General features: G+C 38.5%; 2 protein-coding genes across 5 annotated transcripts; both read right to left on the bottom strand.

Annotated features, from left to right (window-relative positions):
* Positions 1 to 61: 61 nt before the first annotated feature.
* Positions 62 to 5,406, bottom strand: LOC127952856 (39S ribosomal protein L12, mitochondrial). Its single transcript, XM_052551709.1, has 5 exons — positions 5,168 to 5,406; positions 2,761 to 2,953; positions 2,191 to 2,268; positions 1,054 to 1,191; positions 62 to 586 (listed from the first exon to the last, which is right to left on the bottom strand). The coding sequence occupies exons 1-5, from the start codon at positions 5,227 to 5,229 to the stop codon at positions 470 to 472; spliced, it is 588 nt and encodes a 195-aa protein (XP_052407669.1). The 5' UTR covers positions 5,230 to 5,406; the 3' UTR covers positions 62 to 469.
* A 1,674-nt stretch (positions 5,407 to 7,080) lies between these two features.
* On the bottom strand, positions 7,081 to 23,713 carry LOC127952855 (hepatocyte growth factor-regulated tyrosine kinase substrate). 4 transcript variants are annotated; one of them, XM_052551704.1, is made up of 21 exons: positions 23,549 to 23,713; positions 20,961 to 21,045; positions 20,785 to 20,860; positions 17,095 to 17,187; positions 16,599 to 16,722; positions 16,365 to 16,417; positions 16,219 to 16,287; positions 15,991 to 16,115; positions 15,230 to 15,332; positions 14,079 to 14,177; positions 13,904 to 13,999; positions 13,780 to 13,818; positions 12,644 to 12,811; positions 12,349 to 12,562; positions 11,944 to 12,116; positions 11,732 to 11,872; positions 11,368 to 11,554; positions 11,152 to 11,273; positions 10,136 to 10,231; positions 9,413 to 9,499; positions 7,081 to 9,279 (listed from the first exon to the last, which is right to left on the bottom strand). In XM_052551704.1, exons 1-21 carry the CDS (start codon positions 23,583 to 23,585, stop codon positions 9,184 to 9,186), a joined length of 2,283 nt encoding a protein of 760 aa, XP_052407664.1. In that variant the 5' UTR covers positions 23,586 to 23,713; the 3' UTR covers positions 7,081 to 9,183. The 4 variants fall into 4 exon arrangements, with proteins under 4 accessions (XP_052407664.1, XP_052407665.1, XP_052407666.1 ...); XM_052551705.1 differs by having other exon boundaries at positions 12,349 to 12,559; XM_052551706.1 differs by having other exon boundaries at positions 15,248 to 15,332.
* Positions 23,714 to 24,346: the final 633 nt, after the last annotated feature.

Raw genomic sequence — 24,346 nt, 5'->3', positions numbered from 1 at the left:
TCTTTAAAGTTAACTGAGATCAGCCAGTTCAGTCAAAATGCAGTGATCATAAATGATTCACTTCTGGGAAAAACGGTCTTTAATGATGTATTGATTATTGCTGTATAATCATGATGATGCATTACAAAACACAGTACAGTCTAACATGTTTATTTAACCACAACATATAGCATCACATCCCTCTGTCAGGACAGCCCCAGTATTAAAGAGACAGACCAGCTCTGTCCTCTGCCCAGGACAGCACATGTGTGGCTAGAGGACAGATGGAGGAGTCAGTGATAGGTGGTGGGTGGTGTGTTTGCTGTCTGTTAGAGTTCAGTCTGTAAGTTCAACACCCAGACCACCTCCTGTAGACCAAGTGGTTATTTTAAAAAGGCATTATGTTTTCTTCAAATTCCTTTTCTCTTTTTTTGTAAAAAAGAACAGAACAGTGACTGACAGGTAACAAGTGAAGAGCCAGCGCAGACATTCACTCCAGCACCACAGTGCCTCCTGCTGTTTCTAGTGCTGCTTTCAGTTTTTCAGCTTCATCTTTAAATACATTCACCCGGATCTCCTGAGGCAGAGACTCTACAAGCTTCTTGGCCTGTAAATGAGAGGGAAAACATCATAAGAAAAGAAAATCAGCAGCAAATCATATTCACAGGAGCAAATCAGCAAATCACAGTTGTTAATGGTTAGAGAGTTGGACTTGTAACCCCAAGGTTGACGGTTCGAGTCTCTGTGTTGTAGGTGGGGGGAAGTGAATGAAAAGCGCTCTCTTCCTCTATACCCATGACTGAAGTAGCCTTGAGCAAGGCACTCAACCCCAGTTGCTACCCGGGCGCTGGATCTATAGCTGCCCACTGCTCCGTGTGTGTGTGTGTGTGTGCGCATGCGCGCACTTGAATGGGTTAAATGCAAAGCACCAATTCCAAGTATAGGTTACTGACAGACAGCAACTAACTGATGTGTGCTAAATAGTAGACTGAATATATTTTTAAATTAGCCTTCATGCCACTGTGGCATTGAAAAAGTCCTCATGTTAATACGTAATACTTAAAAACATCTTACCTGTACAAGATTCAGACCCTCCATGCAATTCTTCACTTCTTTAATCAGTTTCACTTTGTCGGCCGCTTTGAATTCTGTCAGTTTGACTGTAAAGTGGGTTTTCTCTTTCTTTGCAGGTGCCGCCTCCTCCTCTGCTGCCTGCAAATTCAGTTAAACATTACAGCAAAAACTTCACAAAAACACAACGGTTACAAATGCACAATAATATACGTAATAATATATGTATGTCAAACTCTTAAAATTGAGCCCCCCCCTCCCCCTTTCAACAAATGGTCAGTAAAAACCAGTTTACCAATTACTGCATTAATTGTTACAATTACATCATTTAAATACAGGTAACAATTTTATAAAACTACAGAAAAATGTTTGAAACTGTAGCTGTCATTAACTAGGTGGAGCACTGGTTTGTGAATTTCGAATATTCATCAAATTTAAAATAAAAATCCACCACTGCTTTCAAATTTTAGGTTTGTCAGTGACGCATGAGATGCGATGAGGATGTCATTGCATTTTAATGTGTTTTTTTCCCCTATCCAGCTGAAGCCGCTTGATGCTCTGTCGTCAAGTCAAAATATTGCGGTAAAATATTGCGCTTCACACAAAATGCTTATTTATAGCATTTTTTATAGGGACATCTATCACTGTTGCACTCGCATATCACACAAAAGAGCTGCATGTAAAATTTATGGAAGTTCAAAAAAAATCTTTCCTCATACCACTGCATCTAATGTTTTTATATGAAAAAGTACTCTACCATTGGCTTTCATTCCTTTGTATTAAATTGTACATACGTATACAAAGCTGTTTTGTTTCTAATTACGCAACTTAATTATTTATGCTTTCTAAACTTTTTTTTTCTTGTCTTGTTATTTATAAATGTGAATTAGTAATATTTTGCTCGATGCGCCCTCTTGTGGCCTCAGGAGAGAAGCCAAAAGCTTTTTTCCCTCCTAACTGAAATTATGCCTTTTAAACTAGAATATCATTTGAATATTGATGATATTCAAGTACAAAATTTGAATTTTGTTTTTCAGCCGTTTTCACAGCCCTACTCGAAGTTGCTAAAAACAACAACAAAGTGCATTGATCATAAGTATAGTGCCGCTTACTAGTCTTGTATGACTAACAAAGCTTTACCTCAGCAGCAGGAGCAGCAGCCATCGCTGCCATTGAGCCCATGGGCATCATTCCAACATCCTGAATGTTCAGAGTTTTCTGACAGGGACAAAAAAACATTTATATCAGTATTTTAAAGATGATCATACACTAACAGAGCTGGGCGATATAGTGAATATTCACAATTTCAAATTCAACATCATATGTAGTGAAGAACGAGATCTGACCATTAAGTTTCCAAAATATTATACACTTAAATGTCTATTTATTTCATTAATATTAGATGAACTGCAAGTTTTTTTCTCTTTCAAAAATATACTTTTAAGATTTGAAGTGCACTACAAGTGCACATTCAATGCAAGTGCATTTGTTGTGTCATTATTAAAGAGAATTCCCAGTTAAAATATGCAGTAAACACTTTGTATTGTGTATGTCATAACTGTGACACTGGTGTATATGCATTAAAATGATTAAACTTCTTTGTACTCATTTAGAGACAAACATCACGTCTTGATTGTTTTGAACTGGACTGCTGCTGTATTTTGTGTCTTGTGTTAAACGGTGTTCTTTGGCTGGTGTTTTGTGCTGCACCTTTAGTAATTCATTGAGGTCAGACACTTCTATGAGCGTGAGGTTGGCGATGTCATTGACCAGCTGTTGGATTTTGGGAGAGTACTGCTTGGGCATCCCATCAAGAGGAGGTGCTGCAATGGCATCAGACGGACTGACAGGGCTGGTCTTGAGTGTTCGCAGGGCACACAGTGTTGCCCTCTGTAAGTTTTGTCTGTGAAATGAGTGCATTCAGACAACAATAATGAGCACATAAAGCAGCAACAGATATCATTTAGTGCATCTATTCTCTGTTAGCAAATGTGCAGAAAATCAGGTTATTAGAATGACTTCAGAATCAGAAGGGCTTTATTACAAAGTACGTTTACACACACAAGGAATTTTACTTGGAGACAGGAGCTTCCAGTGCAGAAGAAAGTACAGAGAGACATAGTGCAGACATACATAAGAATAACACAATAGGGATAGAATATAAAACTAATATAAGAAAAAGAGAAACATACATAGGATTTTTTTATTGTTTAGATAATTTATGTGTGATGTGTGCGCATTTGTGTTATTTGCAGTTTACAAATTTTGGATTCTGTGCATAAATATGTCAGTTGTGATGGATGATGTATAACTAAAAAAAAGTTTCATTGTCCAGGGTGAATATAGCCTGCAGGAAAAAAACTGTTCTTGTGTTCTTGTTCTGGTGGTCAGTGCTCTGTAGTCCCGGCCAGAAGGCAAAAGCTCGAAGAGAGCGCAGGCTGGGTGTGAGGGGTCCAAGGTGATTTTCTTAGCCCTCTTTCTCACTCTGGAGATGTTAAGATCTTGGAGGCTGGAGAGAGGGGCACCTATATGGCACACTGTTTCAGCAGCTCCTGTGGCAGGTTGAATTTCCTCAGCTGATGAAGGAAGGATGATTAAAGGACTCTACTTCAGTCACAGTGTTGGGGGGGGGGGTGCTGGGGGGTTTCACCTGAAGTCCATGATCATCTCCACTGTTTTTGAGCATGTTTAGCTCCAGGTTGTTATGACTGCACCAGAGAGTCAGCACTTTAACGTCCTATCTGAAAGCAGACTCGTCTCCTTCTTCGATGAGGGGTCCTTTAAAGTGCAGTCCTTCATATACAGGGAGAAGAGCAGTGGGGAGAGAACAGACCCCTGGGGGGCGCCAGTGCTGATGGTGATAGTCCTGGATGTAAGTTTGCCCATTCTCACTAGCTGCTGCTTGTCTGACAGAAAGCTGGGGATCCACTTACAGATGGAGCTGGGCACAAAGAGCTGGGTCACGCATGATGGTATCGAAGGCCGAACTGAAGTCCTCAAACAGGATCCTCACGTAATTCCCAGGTGTTATAGGATGTAATGCAGTCCCATGTTGACTGAATCATCCACAGACCTGTTTGCTCTGTAGGTAAACTGAAGAGGATCCAGTGATGTCCATCAGATAGGCCAGGACCAGTCACTCAAATGACTTCATGACTACAGAGTACAGACGTGAGATCGACAGGTCTGTAATCATCAAGTCCAGTGATTTTGGGGACCAGAGTGATAATGGACCATTTGAAGCAGCAGGGAACTTCACACAGCTCCAGTGATCTTTTGAAGATCTGTGTTAAGATGAGGGCCAGTTGGCCAGTGCAGACTTTTAAATTATGGTCTCTGGTGGGACACGTAAAGTGCTGCTTGTTTAACTCATTAAATTACGGTTTAACCACTGTTTTACCCATGTTCTTACCACGTTTCTGGGGCTTGAACCTATCAGTTGCATTACGGTCTATGAGAGTCTGGGACCTCTTGTGAAAATGGATCCATTTTGCACTTTTTTTTGTAGCAGATTATACCATCAGCATACTAATAAGGGTTTCTTAACTTGAGGGGGTAAGCCTATCCCCAGCTGACCTTTAGTACAAAGGAGTTCACATGTTCAATGTCACAGATGGACTTACGTTTAATTATTGACTCGACAATAAATGCTAACGAACATTATATCAGAGCTTAATAGTTTTTAGGTGCAAACGACAGAACAAATGCCAGTTTCTCAGTGTGCATGTCAGCACACAGCTTCTTTTTCAATATCGGCTGACCACTATTAGAAATATATAGAAGGAAATATACATCAATTATTAAACCACAGAAGTCACGTGAGCTCCCATAGGCGGTCATTCTCGTTTAGATGCATGATCAAGTCGATATCAAGTAAACATTAAAACAGTATATGAACTAACTTACATGCATACTGTGAGATTCAGATCTGCTGCAGGACAAAGATGCATCTCATGCCAGAGTCTTATATGAGCTCCTTACAGATTCGTGCACTTTAGATCTGAATAACATATGAGTGTGTGTGTGTGTGTTTCTTTGACAGTGACACTGCTAACACCTCTATTGTGTGTGATATATTCTTGGTCTCTGTCCTTGAGGGGTTTTGTCAGGCTCTTACCGGTGTGTGTTTGCCGCGGTGCGCAGCGCGATCCGGACGCAGTATCTGCTGCAGTACATCATGACCCCGACAGCACGACTACCGTTCAGTGACCGCTACAAAACGACAGGCCAGTTCACAAAACACAACTCTCTCAGCGCGAGACGGACTGTCGGACCTCCTCTAGCAGAAGCACATGGCGTCCTCCACTGGCTCTTCCTGACCTACCCACAATGCATCGCACCGGAGGAACAAAACTTTATTTATAATTCTCCTGTCGAGTTGTTTTACAAAACCCCTTCTCTTAAAAACGCCTTTAAAGATAAACAGCCTCAGAAAACAATGTGCAAAAATATTCAAGAAAACGTTGAGAAATAAAAACCTACATGCATGAGGTTTTACAATAAAAGTCTCTGAAAGACTGAGACGCATTACATAAAAGTCTTTAAAGCAAATCTTCAAAATATCGAGCTAAAATATCAGTAGGCAAAAAAAAAAAAAAAACTTATTTAAATGTATTAATTTACTTAATTGCCATTTAGGAACAAAAATTATGAGTCTCTCAGATACTTTCTATTATAAACAGACGCTTCTATGGCCACTGTGCTTAAACCAAATGAAATCAAATTAATAATTAAAACAAAATACTACAGTGTTTATGCAATAATAACACAGAGAGAGAAAAACACTTAGCATACCAGACAGTATGTAATCAAGTAATTAAATAAATAAATAAATAGTCAAGCAACCAATGTTCCATGCTTTCCATGAATAATATGCTTTCCAACCAGTTTTCCATGAATAATGTCATTTCCTGATTTTGAATTTTTTCTTATACATTTTAGTTCCACTTGTGTGGCTAATATAGCTCAAAATGTGCTTTATGGCCAAACGAAACAACGGTTTAATCAGAATCAGAGGTTTCAGAGTGCTGCAAAAATAAAATCTTATTCTAATTCACAAACTTTCCAAAATACAAAGGTTATTTGCATGCTCTCTTTGGTTCAAGTTCTATGTTTGTGCAGAACTTGAAGGGGGGGAGGAGCAGACAGAAGCCTCTTATTCAGGGAATCTGCTGCTCCTTCACCCATCACTGAGCAAGTATCAGCAACATTTATAATATGCATGGTCCTGACTCCTGGTTTACAGAAATAAAGAAGTCCACCAAATGTTCATTTCTCCTGCAGCTGAGTGCAGTCAGGACAGTTTGCTGTCGGTGCTCTGGGAGCTAGCGGAGGATCAGTCTCACCGTGAGATGATTGGTCTTGAATTGAGATCAGGCACAGGGCAGCATTTGGTGCACTTCGCTCAGGAAATGCCCTTTGTCACATGGCAGCCCACAGACATCAAGGAGGAAGCACAGAACAGGTACAGTACACAGGTTGTTTTCTTTGTTACTTGTGTAATTACAAATGTCATTATTATCAGGGTTTGTATGTGGCGTCTCTGCTGCAGGATCAGGCCACTGAGGGAAAAACAGTGCTGGAGCAATCATAACATGAAAATTGAAAACAACTTATAATTCACACTGTATTAATTCACTGAATTCACACTGCAGTCAAAGTATTTTTTTGTGTACCAGTGATGAGGATTTGGTAGGTTTTAACGGTTTAAATTATCATGAAACAATCACAAAGCACTAAATCTTAATGGTCTTAAATACAGCATTTATTTTTATGCAAAATCTAATCTAATCTAAAAAATGTGACAGGACATTCTTAAGTTTCATGTTTATGACCAGCATTGATAACCTCTGACTGGTGTGTTATTCAACAGATCGAGATGTCTGAGAGTAATAAATGCCTAGTCTTCAGCAAACCGTAGGAAATCTGTCCATTCAGAGAACATGGATCCAGCTTCCAGGATAAATTATTTACACGGTTTCACTTTCTTTTACTCCGTTTCTCATTCTGCCTTCACTTCAAACACACAAATGAACAGACTGACATTGTTTTATTGTGCACATACCTTCAGAGACAAGAAAAGGAACATTTCCACTAATGCATGACCAATAATAGAACAAAGATATTAAATATGATCTTAAAATGACTTGGTTTTTATCATGAGGCAGATCAGTATGGAATAAAGATGATATTAAAGGGGTTACAGACGTCACCGGTTCTGTGTGCGTTTGTGTTACAAACATGCAGCGTTCACGTCCTCCATCAAAACCATCCACAGGCTGTAAACAGTTTTTACAACCGATGTCTAAAATAGACTTCCTTTGTCTGCCATTGATCCAGAACTCAATTTTGCAATTTCATTAATTGGTAATGAAGCTGATTGGTCTAGTTCTGTGCCGTCAGGTCTGAACCCACTCTGTGAAGATCCACAAACAGCGAAGACAAATAAATGTGACGTCTGGCAAACTTTCTTGCAGTATCTGGAAACACCAGCCTAGTTATATTGAATAGACTTGTGATTTGCAAACAGCAGTAAAAGCTGACATCCCATTGGCTGTTAATTCTACGACAGAAGCCAATGTTTGCGCCGTCTACCGCATAAATCATTAGCAAGGATTCCACAACACACAGAGCTTCTGAAGCATCTCTAGAATGGCATACATGGAAACCAGCACTGGAAGTCACATGATCTCCCAGCATTTCAGAACTGAAAAACTGCTAATGATGGCGCAGTGACCTCTGCTAAAGTCAGCAAGTCTCTTATCCGGATACATATTCACTTAAGTAAACACATTAGAGAAAAATATGAGACAAAGGATGGTTATGTCTTCTTGAATCATGTCGTGTTTGTTTCTCTATGGTACGACTGGCTAATTTCACATCAGCTTTGTTTTAAAAAGAAAAACTACATTTGTGAAAATCTAGAGATGGGAGTTAGAGCTAGGGTGAATCTCACAACATGTCCAGGTCATATGTTTAATAGAATCTCCTTTCTGCCACCTAAGCTTCAGTGAAACCTCTTTGATAAAACATTAACATTATATTAAGTCAAAATAAAGACAAAGTAGATGAGTTTGTCATCATTTTGACTTTTTCCTCTCAAATATGAGTATCTCATCATTTTGACTGTCAGAACTATTAGAGTAACAAAAAAAAAACTAAATTATGAGATACAGTCATAATTGAGATTTACAAAATTATGACAGTAGAACTTTGACATAACTTAGTATCTAATTTTTGACTTGGTATGATATACTAAAGTCATAATTCTGAGATGAAAATACTTCATGATAAATCTTTCATCTTATAATGACTTACCATGTCAACTTTGAATTAGAATTTAGATGAACTTATGACATTAATTATAAGACAACAGACATACTTGTGTCAGTTATGACTCAGTATTGCATCATTTTCACATTAGATTTCATCCTATGTCATAAGAAGAATTACTATATTTTGTTACCGAAATGGGGTTTACACATTTCCATACACACACACACACACACACACATCAAGCCATTTCATTCTAGGAGCATTAAAAAAAATTTCATCTTCAGAAATCATATATCCATGTTTCAATGCAACTTTTTGGGGTGTAAATCTCATAACTGTCAATGGTGTATCTCTTTATTAATAAACAGTCATTTTTAAATCACGATATCAGGATAAAGGGAGTACAACAAGTATTACCATGTAACTACTTTACAGTTTAAATGAAATACCACTTTCCATTCTACAATAATGAGAATGGAGACAGGAAACATTTAACTGTCATAACTGATGTCACGATACAAAAATGTAATGGTCTAAAATAGATTTCGTTTTTAAGTGGCAAAAAAAAAAAAGGTTTCTTTTTATTTTAGGGTAAAATATGATCTAGACATTGAGTTTTGTGAGATTCATCCAGTTAAGAGACAAGGTTCCCCACCAGCTCCATCTGTAGTCTCTCCTCCTTCATTGAAAGAGACAGAGCGGGGGCTCAGACAGTCAAATGCTTTTACAATATTGGTACACCTTCAGTATCTGTGGAGCATAGTGAAGCGAGAGCAGGTGCGAGGGATAAACCCAGAAACAGCAGGGGTGAATGTAGTGTGCTGGACCTGGTGGGTGCAGGCATATGCTGAGCTAGGATCAGTCAAATGAAATGAGCTGAGCCTCTGCACTGCCCGGAGGAGCCTGCGCCGGCTGCTGTTGAGACTGCTGCTGATGACCGCCGGGGGGACCCATCTGCTTAAGAACACCAGCAGACAACATCATTCACATTAAAAAAGTGCTACAGAGCCAGCACTTTGTCAGAGGCATTGAATCTGAAAATAGTTTTCCTTTCATAATCCAGTACAAATTATGTCAAAATAATGACCTGCTGGTACATGGGCTGCTGCCCAGGCATGTAGGGCTGCTGGGGAGGCATGTTGGGGTCTTGTCCTGGAAGAGCGGTCATCATATTCTGCAAAAGAAGTTAACAGCAATCAGTGACAGTCTCCAAACTTTCCATTCCATGTGGTTTTTGGAAGCAGGGAAGAACTTCAGATCTGAGACATACAGGTTGTAATGTAAAGCCTTGCACACACTGGGACGATTATCGGACACAATTGTCACCGAAGTTTTTTGACGCGTCTTTAGTGTTCATACCCACGCGATTTTCACTGGCGATATGCAGAGTGAACGTGTAAATTCCCTCCATGACATTAGATTGTGCTTAATGAAAAACAGAAATTCCCCGGTACACATCGAATCCCATTTGATCTGCAATTCCTCTCCATAACAACTCCCTCTCATTGAGATTTGTGTAGTCACGGCAAGACCATTTTGTGCTTGAGCGCCATCAAGTCATGTTTAACTGTTACTTCAGCAGCTCCAAGCATAAACAAAAGCACCCATCTCATTGGTCGACCAGTTTTTAAACGTCAAAAAAATTACGCTTTTACGCATCAGTGTGCACACTCACATTGGCTCCCTTTGTTTAGTCACAAGGGGTTGGCTATAATCGCGTGCAATATTCGTCCCGGTGGGAACAAGCCTTAAGACACAAACTGTGATCTGATACAGTAAAACATCAATATTGTAATTACAGTAAACATACCTGCATGCTGTATGGCTGGTAGCCCATGTAGGCAATACCATTGGTGGGGGCAGCCTGGGACATAGGGGGCAAACTCTGAGCTTGAGAGACCACGTTCTACAAAAAGAACATGCAAACATTCAAGACAAACTTTCAAATTAACTGTAGAACTCATTAACACTTTCCCTGCCAGCATTTTTTTTTAAGTTGCCAGCCACCGCCAGTGATGATTTTCACTAAAATTTAATGGCCTCCAGTATATTTTGCTGTATGGATAGTTGAATATGCAATACAGCAAAATAAAGATCAGAGCCTCTACTCTAAACAAAAATAATGTTTTAATTCTAGCTTAGAGTATTCTTTTTTTTTTATCAACACTTGAATATAGGTAGGTTTTAGATTTTTTTTTTACAATTTTTATCAAAACCTACATCTGGTTAATATTCTGTATGATGATCAACAGCATAAGTCCAGTAAATCGCTTCCATCAACACCACTAAAGGTTGCACAGATCTACACCAATTCCTGGCTCATCATTTTTACTCTGTAACATTATGCAGTTTTCATTTATATGCTGCCTATTGCTGATGATCACATTATTTCTCATATGCATATATATGTACATTAGAGATTTCTAATTTCTCAGTCCTGTTCACGTGTGTTTTTGTTCGGGAAGTTTTGTACTCATTCAGAAAATGTTTAGTAGCGCCTCCGAGTGTAAAACAGTGAAAACACGAAAAGCCATAAAAACTCGTCAATAACAGGGAAGGAGTTAAGTAGACTTGCTCTTACTGAAGGAAATAACTGTGGAAGGCTGATTTTGCGCATGTATAAAAAAAAAAAAAAAAAAAGGTAATTACAACTTTTTATAAAGATAAATCACACAATTCTGAGAAAAAAAGTCATATCTGAGACGTAATTTTTGTCGCAATTACCTTTTTTTATTTAGTGGCAGAAACGGGCTTCCATAAATAACAGAACATGAACATTTAGGTAACCGTGAATGCGTAAATTGATGTTGAAGAACATCTCCTGACCTGGTAGCCCTGTGTAGGTGTGGGCTGGTAGTTAGTGTAGGCAGGGGTGGTTGTGGGAGGGGCGGCTGGCTGCCCACTGGTGCCTGCATTCTGATACATGTAAGCGTTCACCATGTTGGGATCTAAAACAGAGTGAGCAGAGACTATTAAATAAAAACGTGCCACATCTGAAGCTGATGTGGTTTATTTATTAAAAGAGTGATTAAGTTGGTTGACCTGTAGCTGACACGGGCATGGCCTGGTACGGGCCACCCGCAGCCGTCTGTCCATGCTGGTTCATGTAGACTCCATGCATGGGCGACCCTTCCACTGAGCCAGCAGGACTGAACGTGCCAGGATAGCTGGGAGGGCCAGCTGGGGGATACACCACCCCCACTGCCACATTAGGAGGCAGTGACTGCATCTACAAGCACCAAACAAACAAAAAAAAAAACTTATATCATCCAGCCCTACAATTAACTTACAAATCTCAGTAAAAGCAAACTTAAGTATTCTTAAAGATAATAAGATAAACAAATACATAATGTGTGTAATATTTATTCTCTGAATGTGTCAAATGTGTGTATGTAGCAGTGCACACCTGTGCGTAAGGCAGAGAGAACGCAGGCATCTGTGCTCTCATCTGAACGGTGTGTTTCTGATGCTCCAGACGCATCTGTCTCTCCTTCTCCTGCTCCTGCAGACGCTGGATTGCGAGGTGTCTTTGCATCTCCAGGTACTCCTGCAGTAACCAATCACAGTCAGCGTTCTTTCATCACATGATTCACAGACTCAAGAAAAAAAACGACTTGCCTGTTTCTTCTGCCTCATGATCTCCAGTTTCTGGGCGAGCTGGATTTGCCTCTGTCTCTCTGCCTCCTCAGCAGTCCGTCTCAGTTTCTCCCTGTGCTCCTCTCTCAGAGCGTTCAGTGCCGCCCGCGCGTCACGCACCTGCGCCAGTTTGTCCTGAAGACCCTCATAGTACACTGAGCGAGAGAGGAGACAGCATTCACTGTCACAAGGCACCTTGCAATTCAAAGGTGTTAGGGACGATACTTTTCAAACTGCAACCCAAACAGCTTCAATATATTCATACATTTTGTGTCATTTAGAAAAAGTAGTTATCTAGACTGGAAGTTGCTAACAAAGAGATCAAGCTAACAACTCAAAGACAGCAGTTTTCATAGTTTCATACTTTAATTTGGACACGTGACTCACATCTCTTCTCATCCAGCTGGTTGAGTATTTCCAGCAGCTGCGGGTGCATGTTGTTGATGCTCTGGAAGAGAGAGAGCACAGAGCTGTCGTTGGTGATGCTGCGGCCGCGCAAGTGGTTGCTCTTCATGCGGTTAAGGAAGGTGGTGACGGCGTTCTGCAAGGGCTTCAGGAACTGATCGTGGTTCTCCTCAGATTCTCCGTTCTGATACTGCTGCTGAAGAGACAGAGCAAGACGTTCAGTGCAGAACAGGATTCAACTGTTTTCTTGATTATCTATTCTCAGTGCTGCAGGTACCTCCACTATGTTGATGGGTTGGACCGGAGCGTGGCTTTCCACTGGTTGGCTGATGGGCACGGGCTCAGCCAGTGAAACTGGAGCTGGGGCAGGAGCAGAGGGGGTGGGACTCTTGCGAACCTCTTCCTGTTTCTTCTCCCAGTAAGTTCTGTTTAGGTAATGGGCCAGCTGAAAACAGAGAAAATAGTTTTTGAATACATTGTTTTTTTCATATACTACAATCTTAAATCTATGTTATTACAAGAGAGATACAGATTAAGCATGCAACAATATAATATAATATATCATTTCCTAATTTCTCTAACTAATTTCTGTGTCCATTTATATACTTTTTAAATAATACTGAAATGTTTGTCTGATTTTTTTTTTAAATACTTAAATCAAGTGAAAAAGTAGAGACAATGTTACAAAAGATTTCTATTTCAAATAAATGCTGCTTTTGATCTTTTGTTAATTATGAAAGAATCTGTTTCAGCAAAAATATTGAGGGACACAACTGATAATACACTATATATAACTAGGTAACAACATTGATAATAATAATAAAAAAAATCTTTAAGCATATTATGATGATTTCGGAAGGATCATTTTAAACTAAAGACTGGAGTAATTAAATTGTACGTTCATGCATTTAGCAGGCGCATTTTATCCAAAGTGACTTACAGTGCATTCAGGCTAACAATTTTCTCCTATCATGTGTTCCCTGGGATTCGAACCCCCAAACCTTGCGCTTGTTAAAGCAATTAATATTTTGAATAATTGAATCGCAGGAATAAATTACATTGAAAACATTCAAACAGTAATTTTAAATTGTGATAATTTCACATTATTACTGTTTTCTTTTCTTTTTCTTTTTCTTTTTTAAGTATTTTCAAATAAGTGCAGCCTTGTTGAGCATAAGAGATTTTCAAAAGCATTAAAAATATCTATATTAATATTGATAATATATATATATATATATATATATATATATATATATATATATAATTCTTACATTTTAAAATACATGTGTATGTATATATATATTTTTTTACAGCAGTGTACATAAATACATTAGATTATTGCCATATATACTGTACTAATGCATTAAATGAACAATTTTTGAAGGAGCTCCTGTGAAATGATTGATTCTTCACCTCTGGATCCAAGTCTTCAGCCGATGGAGCTGATGAGTTCTGAAAGGTAAAAAGAGAAACAATTTACCCACTAAAGAAATTCATACAAAGCGTTTCAATTAAGAACTGAAATGATCGGTCTTACCACGGGAGAGGAGTAGAGAGTGCTGGCAGGGGGGGCAGAGGAAGCCACAGGGGTGGGATCGGCTTTGGGGTACGCAGAGTAAATGTTCTTATGTCTCTGTAAACAAACACAACCATCACGTGAGCCCTTGTTTCTGCTGACAGAACGGCTGGCTTACAGATGTTAGACAGCGTACCTTCCTCTCCTTCTCCTCGGCCTCACTCTGAGACAGTGCGATGGCCAGCTGCAGCTCCTCTTCCTCCTGCAGCGCAGCCTCATCTCTCTTAGGAGGCATCTGAGGAGCAGAGCAGCGAGAGGAGGTCAAGAAGAAAACAACAGGAAGTTGAGGAGAGGGAGCTGCACACTTCTGATTACATCTCGCTTTCATTTCTATATTACCAGTGCACAAACAGACATTTTAGCAGACACAGTTTTTGTATTGTTAAAAAAAAAACAATATTGGCTAATAGCTGATTTTATAGAATAATAATTAATGAGTAATTAGTAAGGGGTCAAATCATTGGCTACCATTGATAAATTAAAACACATCAACACAGATACTGGTATGATCACTGATATTTTGTGCATCTTTATTAAAGGTGAAGAGCGTAATTTCTACACTATTAACACCACCAAACGAAACTGCAATTTGTCTATTTGCCTGAGACAACGTTGTTCTCTAACATTAGTGTGGATCGGATTCATTGTTATGAATATACATGTTCAAAAGTTTGGAGTTGGGAAGATTTCTAAAGTGACCACATTTATTTATTTTTTTCTTATTTAAGATTTTTATTTTTTTTAGCAAGGATGCAATAATTTGATCAAAAATGGCAGTAAAGGCACTTTATTTTAATACTAACATTGCTAATATTAAGAAATACTTTATTTGCATTAAACCAGCATATTATCATGATTTCTGAAAGCTAAACTAGAATAGAAAACAGTTGTTTCAAATTGTTCAAATTTGATTTTTTATCAAATAAATCCAGCCTCCATTTACAGAGTGTCTCCAAACTCTTATCATATTATAATTAAATTAACGACTCAGCCAGCTGTTTTGTCAGTAATTCTATCTGGTCAAACTAGTGGCACAGAAATGATACACTTCACCTTTAAATAGTGTTTATTATTGATCGGAGTGGGATTGATGGTGAGCACACAAACTAGACAGTAATATGTGCTCTCACTCATGAGCCTCAAAATTGCTTTGCATTCAGGGTTCAGATAAACTTGTGCATGAATGACTAAACTATTGCTTTATCGTCCGTTTCAATAAATTTGGTGGTATGCTTCATAATTGTGACGCCCATGAGAGAGAGCCCTCTATGAAATGCAACTACTTACTGATTCGCTGGGCACTACCTGAGACTGCTGGGACAGAGGGCTGGTCAGGTACTCAGGGGGAAGCTCGGACTGCCCAGTGCTGGCGGCCTTCCCTTCGGCTTTCCTAGGAGGGGGAGAGAGGGAGGGGAGGCTGGTGAGGAAGAGGGGTTAGGAGACACACACAGCCTGGTAAATCTCTGGGGGTCAGCAGGCTCATGAACAGGACAACTCCAAGAAGATATTACAGATATAAAGAATTTGACAAAAGATGGGGACAAAAACTGATTTGGGACAACAGCATCTATGTAGTCATAAAAAAAAAACAAATGTTTTTAAAAGAAGTCTCTTGACCCACCAGGATTCTGATTCATTTTTTTTGCATCATAAGATGTCAATGTATGAAAGCTTTTCTCAAAATTTGCAGCAATTGTTTGATCTTTTTGTTGTTTTGCAGTGAAAAAAAATCATTTTTCGACTTCAAGATGATGTGTAAGTTGATCGGAAAAATATAGCAAAACAGTGATATTGTAAAATGTGGAATATAATATTTTTAAATAATTATTTTGTTTTAATGCATTTAAAAAATGTAATTTATTTCTGTTCCAGCTATATGGAGATTCTTAAAAAAAAAAAAAACTGAATCTCCTTTTGTGGTACACAGAAGAAAGTCAAATGGGTGAATAAATGATGAGCGAGATGTGTGACCTATTCCTGAATACCCCTCTCAAAGTACAAAAAAAGCAGCACAGTGGTAGGTATTTTTCTTTTTCACATATACTCACTTGTTGAGAAGCTCGAAGCAGGGCTCACACACACGCACCTCCTTCTCAATGCCAAATTTGGGAATGGTAGAGTACTTAGAAGAGCACTTCCCACAGAAAATCTGCCCACATGCCCTGCAGTGGTGCTGAATGAAGAGCCACCAGCAGTTATGCATCAGAAAAAAAACGCCTTATATATGGTATTTAATAAACATTGTATAGATAGATTATGAAAGAGCTGTATAAAACCTTTCGGGTCACAACACCAAACTGCACCCTACATCTGTGACACTCCTCTGCATCCACCCAATCAGGAGCCTGGAAGAGAAACAGGACAAACCAAACATCTCAGAGTGTGCAAAAACATACTTGATTTACTCAAGCGTTATTCTCACCCTTTCTGCTGCAAACATGGCATCACTCTCCTTGAATTCTGGGAAGACATGACCTGAGCGAGTAAAAGAGGTTGATTTTCTTTTAAACGTTTCACAGAATATTGTGCTATTAAATTGTACATTGGAAAGTATTTGTATGTAACTTGCAGCAGTGCGTAATGTATCATACCATTCTGCTTCTGCAAATCACTGTGTGTGTAAACACCCTTTAGTAATGTATTTCATTAGCCTTACCTTCCACCTTCATGATCTGATAGGTGTCCTGGATGACTTTGTACTTGGGCTCGTTGCGGAAGGCGTGGGCCCAGGCCTGGATCAGATAAAGGATCTTATTCTTCACGTTCGGTTCGGGTTGTTTCTAAACACAAAAGAGACACATTCCTTCAGCGATGACTTAAAACACAATATCTAAGCTGTGAAGTCAGAACTCAGTAGTTGCCTAACTGGTAAGTAAAAAAATTAAAAAAAGAACAGAACAGAAAAATATCTTGTCTCTTTTTAACAAACTCAAAACCTTTTTTAAAAAATGTTAGAAAGCAAAGGAACTCAAAGAACAGTGTGTTGTTTCTGAACTTCCCTTAGCCAAATAAACATGTGACGATGACAAAATCAGGAAGTAGAGTGCAGCTGAGTCACTGGGTCTGACCCGCTTGGAAAGATCAAAGGCAGGGCCAAAGACAACCCTTAAAGCAACAGTCACAGTTTATGGGTTGGGTTTAGCAGGAGTCACCTTGAACAGCTCCTTTAGCTCTTCCATTGTCTGTTTACTGGCCACTTCATCATGAACCGTCTGGCCACAGTTCTTCACCACGGACTCCAGGACCTGGTGACAAGAAAACGAAAAAACTTGCACACATGACCTTGACTGATAGAGGCATAATACAAAAACATTATACATTGTAACTGGGGAGGGGGGGGGGGGGGGGGGGGGGGTTCCCCTAGGGTATTTATTTAGACATTTTTAAACTACTATCATCCAAACTAGGGGCCCTATTTTAACGATGTAAATTAGGGATGTCAACGATTAATCGATGATCGATTAATTGTCGATAAGAGATGCAATCGATTAAGGCTATCGATGGTCGGTTAACCGATTCAATGTTGGGCTGCGTGCGGCTCATGCGCACTCAACACGTGCGAGCGGCTGTGAGTGACGGTGACGATATATAAAAGCATCATCATTCATTCACAATGTACAAATTAAGCTTTTAATGTGATTTAAACTTTAAAGTACATTAAAATAGAAACAACATAAAAGTTCTTCAACATTAAATGCAATAGAAATGTAGTTACTAATCATTTCATCAGATGACTGTTTTATATCGTGCGCTTTGCAGGGCTGCGGGACACAGTGACAGGACAGGTAGTCTATTCATTCCTACAACTTGTTAATTCATTCCTACGAATTATTAATGTGGCAATTGTCCATGTTTCATTAATTTTGTTCCCTAAATAACCCATGATTTAAGTGAAATAAGGGAACAAATTAATAAATCGAACGAATTCTTAATTCATGAAATCTTTAATTTCCCTTCCCATGTTTACCACAGTAAGAGATGCGAAAACAGTTATTAAAAGCTAAAGATAATAAAATAAACCTGGGAAATTAGAGGGTTAGACTATGAAGATTTAGGAAAAGAAACAATGCCTAAATATACTGAATTTGTGGAAATTCGTGACCAACCGGCAAACCAGAACAAAGCCGCGTAAATGAAGACTATGGGGTCCAAAAGCATGGTCGCGATCTAACATTTTCCAGTTAACCTATTATTCCTCTAATAAACAAAGCTTTTATACCACACTTGTCATAATCAGATCTTATCATTTCTAAATAAATAATTGCTGGATTCAAAACAGCGATTAATAGGCGCTGTGACCGACACATTCCTGGAGCATTCAGTTTAAATAGACCGTAGTATACCGGTCCACTCTGCTGTTATGCCAAGTACGTTTTTGCTCATATGAAGAGGATCATCTTTTCAGTCTATATGCGAATGCGTGTTAAGTACAAGCCTAGTTTACATTATAAATAATAGTTTAACATTCAAATACATTGCGAATATGGAAACATTTTGATTCTCGTCTGCACGCATGCACTGTCACGATCTAATGCGCTGTATGCCGGATTTTTAAAAATCTGGGACAGATTTCTAGGACAGAATCCAGCAGGATCCAATTAATGTGAGCAACTGTGTTTTGGTGCAGCAGCGCCGATGTAGTTCACTTAATGTGCAGCGCAGTCACACACGCTCCACATTTCGAATAATTTTATACAATAATGTCAGTTGAAAACATTGCAATTGTGCTTTAAAATACAACAACGAGCACCACAAAACCATTTAAAGATGCGCGTTCAGCGTTCTCCGTGCGGGATTGGAAACTGTCAACAAAGTAAAATGACCTCAAAAGTATGGCGCGCTCTCTTCATTTTATCAAATGATCATAATCGCATCTATTCATTTTATAATCCTGCTACTAGCATTTTATTCAGACTAAAACCTCTTTAATTCAAGTGAGAAAGCGTTTTGTGTGTGTGTGTGTGGCTTTTGCACATCCTGTCATACCGCTGACTGTGTGCCTGCAATAGACGCATTTTGCAGTATTATGGTTAACGATTAATCGATTAATTGATCGTTAATTTAAACGACGATCGATCATGGAAATAATCGAAATTTGACATCCCTAATGTAAATGCAAAGTGTAAAGCGCACGGTGCACTCAGGGCATGTCCAAATCCACTTCTGTTATTTTAACTATGGAAAAATGGTCGGTGCGCCTGGGCGCATTTTTGGAATGGGTTGTCCCCATTCTCTTAATGAATAATGGGCGTAACATTCAATACACCAATCACACTGTCATCTCCCACTCCCTTTAAGAGCGAGATGTGCTCGCGCCATGGCGGATCGCTATTTACATGGTGGAAGTTGTTGCATCTCTGTGTGTATAAGCAAAGTCAATGCGCACTGTAGACCCGCCCAGAGGTGCATTTTCTACCATCGTGCTCTGTAAAATAGCATTGCGCCAGCAATACGTCTTAACACACCTCTTTTTTAGACCAGTATGCCCATGGGCGCACAAATGGGCACAAAAGCATTTGCTAATTAAACGACGTGGCGCTGGACAGGAAAATGCTAACAGTGCCGGACTGAAACTAGCAAACACACTTGCGCTGCGCCTTGCGTCGCATTGCACCAGGTGTATGATAGGGCCCTAAATGTTTCGTCAACCAGTATATTAGTGTTTTACAATTTATCATGTTGTTGATTCATATTTATATTGTGAGGAAGATACTTATAAATAAAAAAACACCTATAAAAATAAAATAAAAAAAACTTTGAATTTAGCTAAAAAAAAATACAGGTAAACAGTCGGTAATTAAGAATAGATTAATGACAAGCAATGGCACGAACAAATACGATAACAGGATAAAACTAATTAAATGTGCTTTCAGTTTTTTCAGGTAGAATTAACAGTAATCTTCAGGTACAGAAAAACAATAGACAGAATAATCGATTAAACGTTAAAATAACACTGGTTAGTCTTCAATGTATAAATAAACATTAATGAGAGCTGCTGGTTTATTTAGGTTTCTGTCATTTTAAGACCTCATGCACGGATAAAACTGTTACACATAAGTTTTGTTTCTCAACTGTTTACATTAACGTAAAAGCCTGTATTAGTATAAATTGACTGGTTACCTGAATACTCATCAAGACGGGCACTTTTTGGTATGTATTTGATACTCTCAGATGCATCTCTATGTGCACACGCTTTGGGTGCGAGATGGCTCACAGAAGGGGCCTCACGGTCACAGAGCACAAGTATTAAATTGAGCCCTTGAATGTTTAAAGTGTTAAGACTCAAAAGCATGTGGAAATGATACATTCTGTCGTCTGTCGCATTGAAATATTTGCGGGAATTTCCCACGTTTCAAGTGTGGAATCATTAGAATTATGTGCAATCCTCGTGGCAAAGTTCAAACCCTGTATACTATACAAAAATGTTGTATAAACTCAACATTAAGAAATCAGATATACGAGTTAAGTCTTCATACCAAAGACTAAAACAATTATGATTATATAAGAAAAGGGAAGTCCACACCACACCACAACTATAACAATAACAGCACAGAGGAACAATACCACGGGAATCACTATTCCAGCTATTAATGATACAAACGACGACAGCCACTCAGAATCCCCTATTTATACTATTTAATTATTTAATCATTATTATATTTTATTGTTTATTTAAATATATTTTGTATTATTCATTTTATTTATTATTTTAAATAATTTTTATTGTTTATGTCATTATTAATCTTAATCTTATTTTGTACTATTTATTTGGACGTTTTGTTGTTGTTGCTTGAAAACCCCTGGTCTACAGTGCTCTATGTATGTAGATGAACTACACTTACCTCAAGAGCATAGAGCGCGACATGGGGATTTTTATCATTGAGTTTTTTCTTGATGGCACCAACTGCATATTTTGCCCTGTTGGCGGGAAATAACAAAAGCATACAAGGAACTCAAGGGCATTTTTATCACAACACATGACTGACATGCAGTCACATTAGAAAATGTTTTATCTTACGGTGCATCGCCTTGCCGAATGAGGTCACATATCTGCAGAATGGACTCCCAGTCGGTCTCCAGCAGCAGCTGACTAGTAGCCTTATCTGTGAAGGTTTGGAAGAGCATACTTTTTAATCATCAAATGTTATCAGAATCTGTTTGCTAAAGGTCTGTTTGCTGAAAAAGTGGAAAAAAAACATGTTCAGGTTTGACAGTAGTATAGTAAAATCTTTTCACTTCCAACATGATACCAAAAATAAATCTGGAAAACTGGATCTCGCAGCTTGATGTTTCTTAAATGCAACAGAAATGGCAGAGCTTATGAGTTGGGCAAGTGTGCCAGTGTGACCGCTCACAAAAATTAGTCACACCGGCAGAAAAAAAATTAGCAAAATCTGACCATTTGTTTGCAGTCTGGGGCCCTGATATATAGTGTCTATCTCCCATATAATTTAAGCATTTAATTTAGCGTTGTTTGATTTAGGAATGGGTAAATTAGATTAAAATTAAGGAAATAAAACAAAATACATAGTGCATTTGACAATTAATATCTTAATTATATTTATGTTTTACTTTAAAAAAAGAAACGTGGTGTAAAGCACCAGGAAAAGTAATTATCATAAATGTGATGGGGAAATAGTAAGGAGATATTTGAATTATTTACTAATAATCTAGTGTTTTCTGAATCTGTGTTGCAAGGATGAAGTTGCCTATCTCGCCATCTCATTAGATCATCTTTACGGATTATGTTTATAATGAAAGAGCTTTTTTTTTATCCGTTTTATTTCGTTAAGTAGTCATTTAAAGCTTTTTACAGATATATTTATGTCTGTGAGCAATGTTTTCAGTGTCAGTTCATTTTTGTACTTCTGTTAAAGACACAACAGAAAGCACAATGTTTTGTTGATATTATGAGTGCACACAAATAAAAGTAGACCCTTTGCAGTTATGAATGATGTATTTCTCTGACCTTTTAAGCAAAAATTACGGTGTCTCTACCGAAAAAAAAAAACCCACTAGTGATAACGCTGGCGTCTCCATAAATGTCCATAAACGTCTCAGCACAAACTATTGGATATAGCGCACATTTATCTGGGTCTAACTTTTAAACCGTTATATGCTTGAACTATTTTATATCTATAGATTTTATTTTAGGCAAGTCGTGACGGTTTGAGAAGGCTAAATTGATCAGCTGGCAGCTTGGTCATTACTAAAAAAAAACCTAAAAGTTATATTTAACAAACAAAAAAATGCTCCAAACGTTTTTCTAAGTTAACTCAATAAAAAACGTGATTAATATAATCACTTTGCTATTGAAACATTTCAATAGCTGAAATGGTAGTATAAGCTGTTTAGCTGTTTAAATCAGACACTAGAGCATCCCTTCATTCAGACACAGTGGAAGGTCTGATCAGAATCATGGTAGAGGGGCCAAGTCTGGAAGATTGTGCTGCTAGAGAGAGTTTGGCCAGCTGGTTTAGCCAAGGCCAAAGATCAAGAAGGAAACTACAAGAGTTGGCCATCTGAGGGGCATGTGACTGCAATGGAGGATGGTCCATAAGACATTGAGCCATGAGATGTCCAGTTTGAAGCCCATTCATTTATCTTGAGATGTTTTAAGTTTCTTTTTCAGCTCAGTGAAGCACCAACACTTTTCAGTAAGTTGCCCTTCTTGTAGAATTGTGCTTCAAATAAAGAACTTTATGTTGACCAGATTGTCAGTCAATCATTTAGGCTACAACAAGTCAATATTGCCTATGTGGACAGTGATTAAAAAAAATGAAAAAGTGAACTTAAAAATGTATAATGGAGTGTTAAATGCGATGTGGTCAATTTTTTTTTCTTGAATGCATGGCCAATCAGAGGCATTTGAATCACTCCGGTTATATATATATATACACACACACACACTTTGTGGAGTCTTGGAAATGGAGCTGGTGTGTTTAACAGGAAGTTACTGTTATGTGGTAAACCTTAACAAAAATGGGCCAAACCATCTTCTCTATGTATACAGCTGCACTCGCTTACAAGAGCAAACCCGTGACTAATGGGAATACTTTCACAATCTTCAAATGACATTTTTCTTAAAGGTGTAAGCAACTGTACCGTTAAACATAAATATTCATGTGTAGAGCCCCGACGTTTATACAGCCTGTGTCTCTTTAAAAGTGCGGTATAATTGCCTGTTTAACAAAGACAAACACGACGTGCTTGCTAACGACTAACAGACACACAGAACAAAGTAATATTACACGAAATAATGCTAATTATGCCTTTTGTAGCTTTTGAAAAAGAGGCCCAAAAATAGCTTTAGCTAAGATGTGCTTCTAACTAGCTAGCTTATGTTAAATGGTCGATTTGTCAACTACACATACAACACCATACGGTTTAACTGAAAAATATGTTCGCAATGTCAGGTTTAAGTTCATGTCACCGATGTGTTGAAGCTCCGGTGGGGAAAATATAGACAATTGAGTTTAATTGCTAACGTTACCGTGAATGTTCACACTGTGCTAGCGTTAGCATTAGCACACTTAATCTATTTGTTAGTGACACATCGGTCTGTCAGTCGAAATAAACCCTAAAATCATGAAATATAGCACATACCCAACAGTCTGTCAAAAGTGCCGCCGCCTTTGCCCATTTCTGATCTCTGTTATCGGGACGCTCGGTGTCTGTTTAGCTGTTCTTCACCTGTGTGAAAAAGGATCTTTCACTGCCGGGTGACGCGCGCATGCGCGCACCACATGACGCAAATGTCAGATAAAAGTCCGAGTGACAGGAACATTACTGATCTTTATAGACATGTTTTCCTTTGATTTCAGGTATACAATGTAAGTAGTGCAGTTTATTTTGTTATTAACTGCAGTGTTGGCCATTTTAGTGTTATTGAAAGCAGAGACTTTGAGTGTACCATTGCATTATTTATACTGTGTATTTATTGCAAACAATACTGGATCTTCAACTTTCTTTAAATTAGTAAGTACTGTGAAAAAGCTACCTGAATGTAACACTTGTCTCACATATAAAAATAAGCCTTGGTGCCAACCAAACTCCCCTTAGGTTCCTTTATCCCCTATTCTGCAGCAGTCAAGACAACAATAACCACTTTTCTATAGTTTTTACTACCCCAGATTTTCACTCGTAGCATTAGGTCATATATGAGTCACTACCTGGCGCAGTAGACAATGCAGCTATTGTAAAAGCTGTGCTGTGGCACAGCATACAGTGGTATTGTACTTCTGTCTATAGAAGCAAACCCCTTAACAACAGCCAGTGATGCTCAGAGAGTCAAGACAACACATGCAAGAATGGCTTCATTTATCCTGAACTGTTTACACGAGATACAGGGTAGAGTTTCTCTGAAATTAGATTGTGTATCAGATATTCTGTACATCCTAACTT

The sequence above is a fragment of the Carassius gibelio genome, chromosome B3 (assembly GCF_023724105.1).
Source record: "Carassius gibelio isolate Cgi1373 ecotype wild population from Czech Republic chromosome B3, carGib1.2-hapl.c, whole genome shotgun sequence".
NCBI classification, from domain to species: Eukaryota; Metazoa; Chordata; class Actinopteri; order Cypriniformes; family Cyprinidae; genus Carassius; species Carassius gibelio.
The sequence above is the reverse complement of the archived record's forward strand: the minus strand, read 5'-3'. Positions and strand labels throughout refer to the sequence as shown.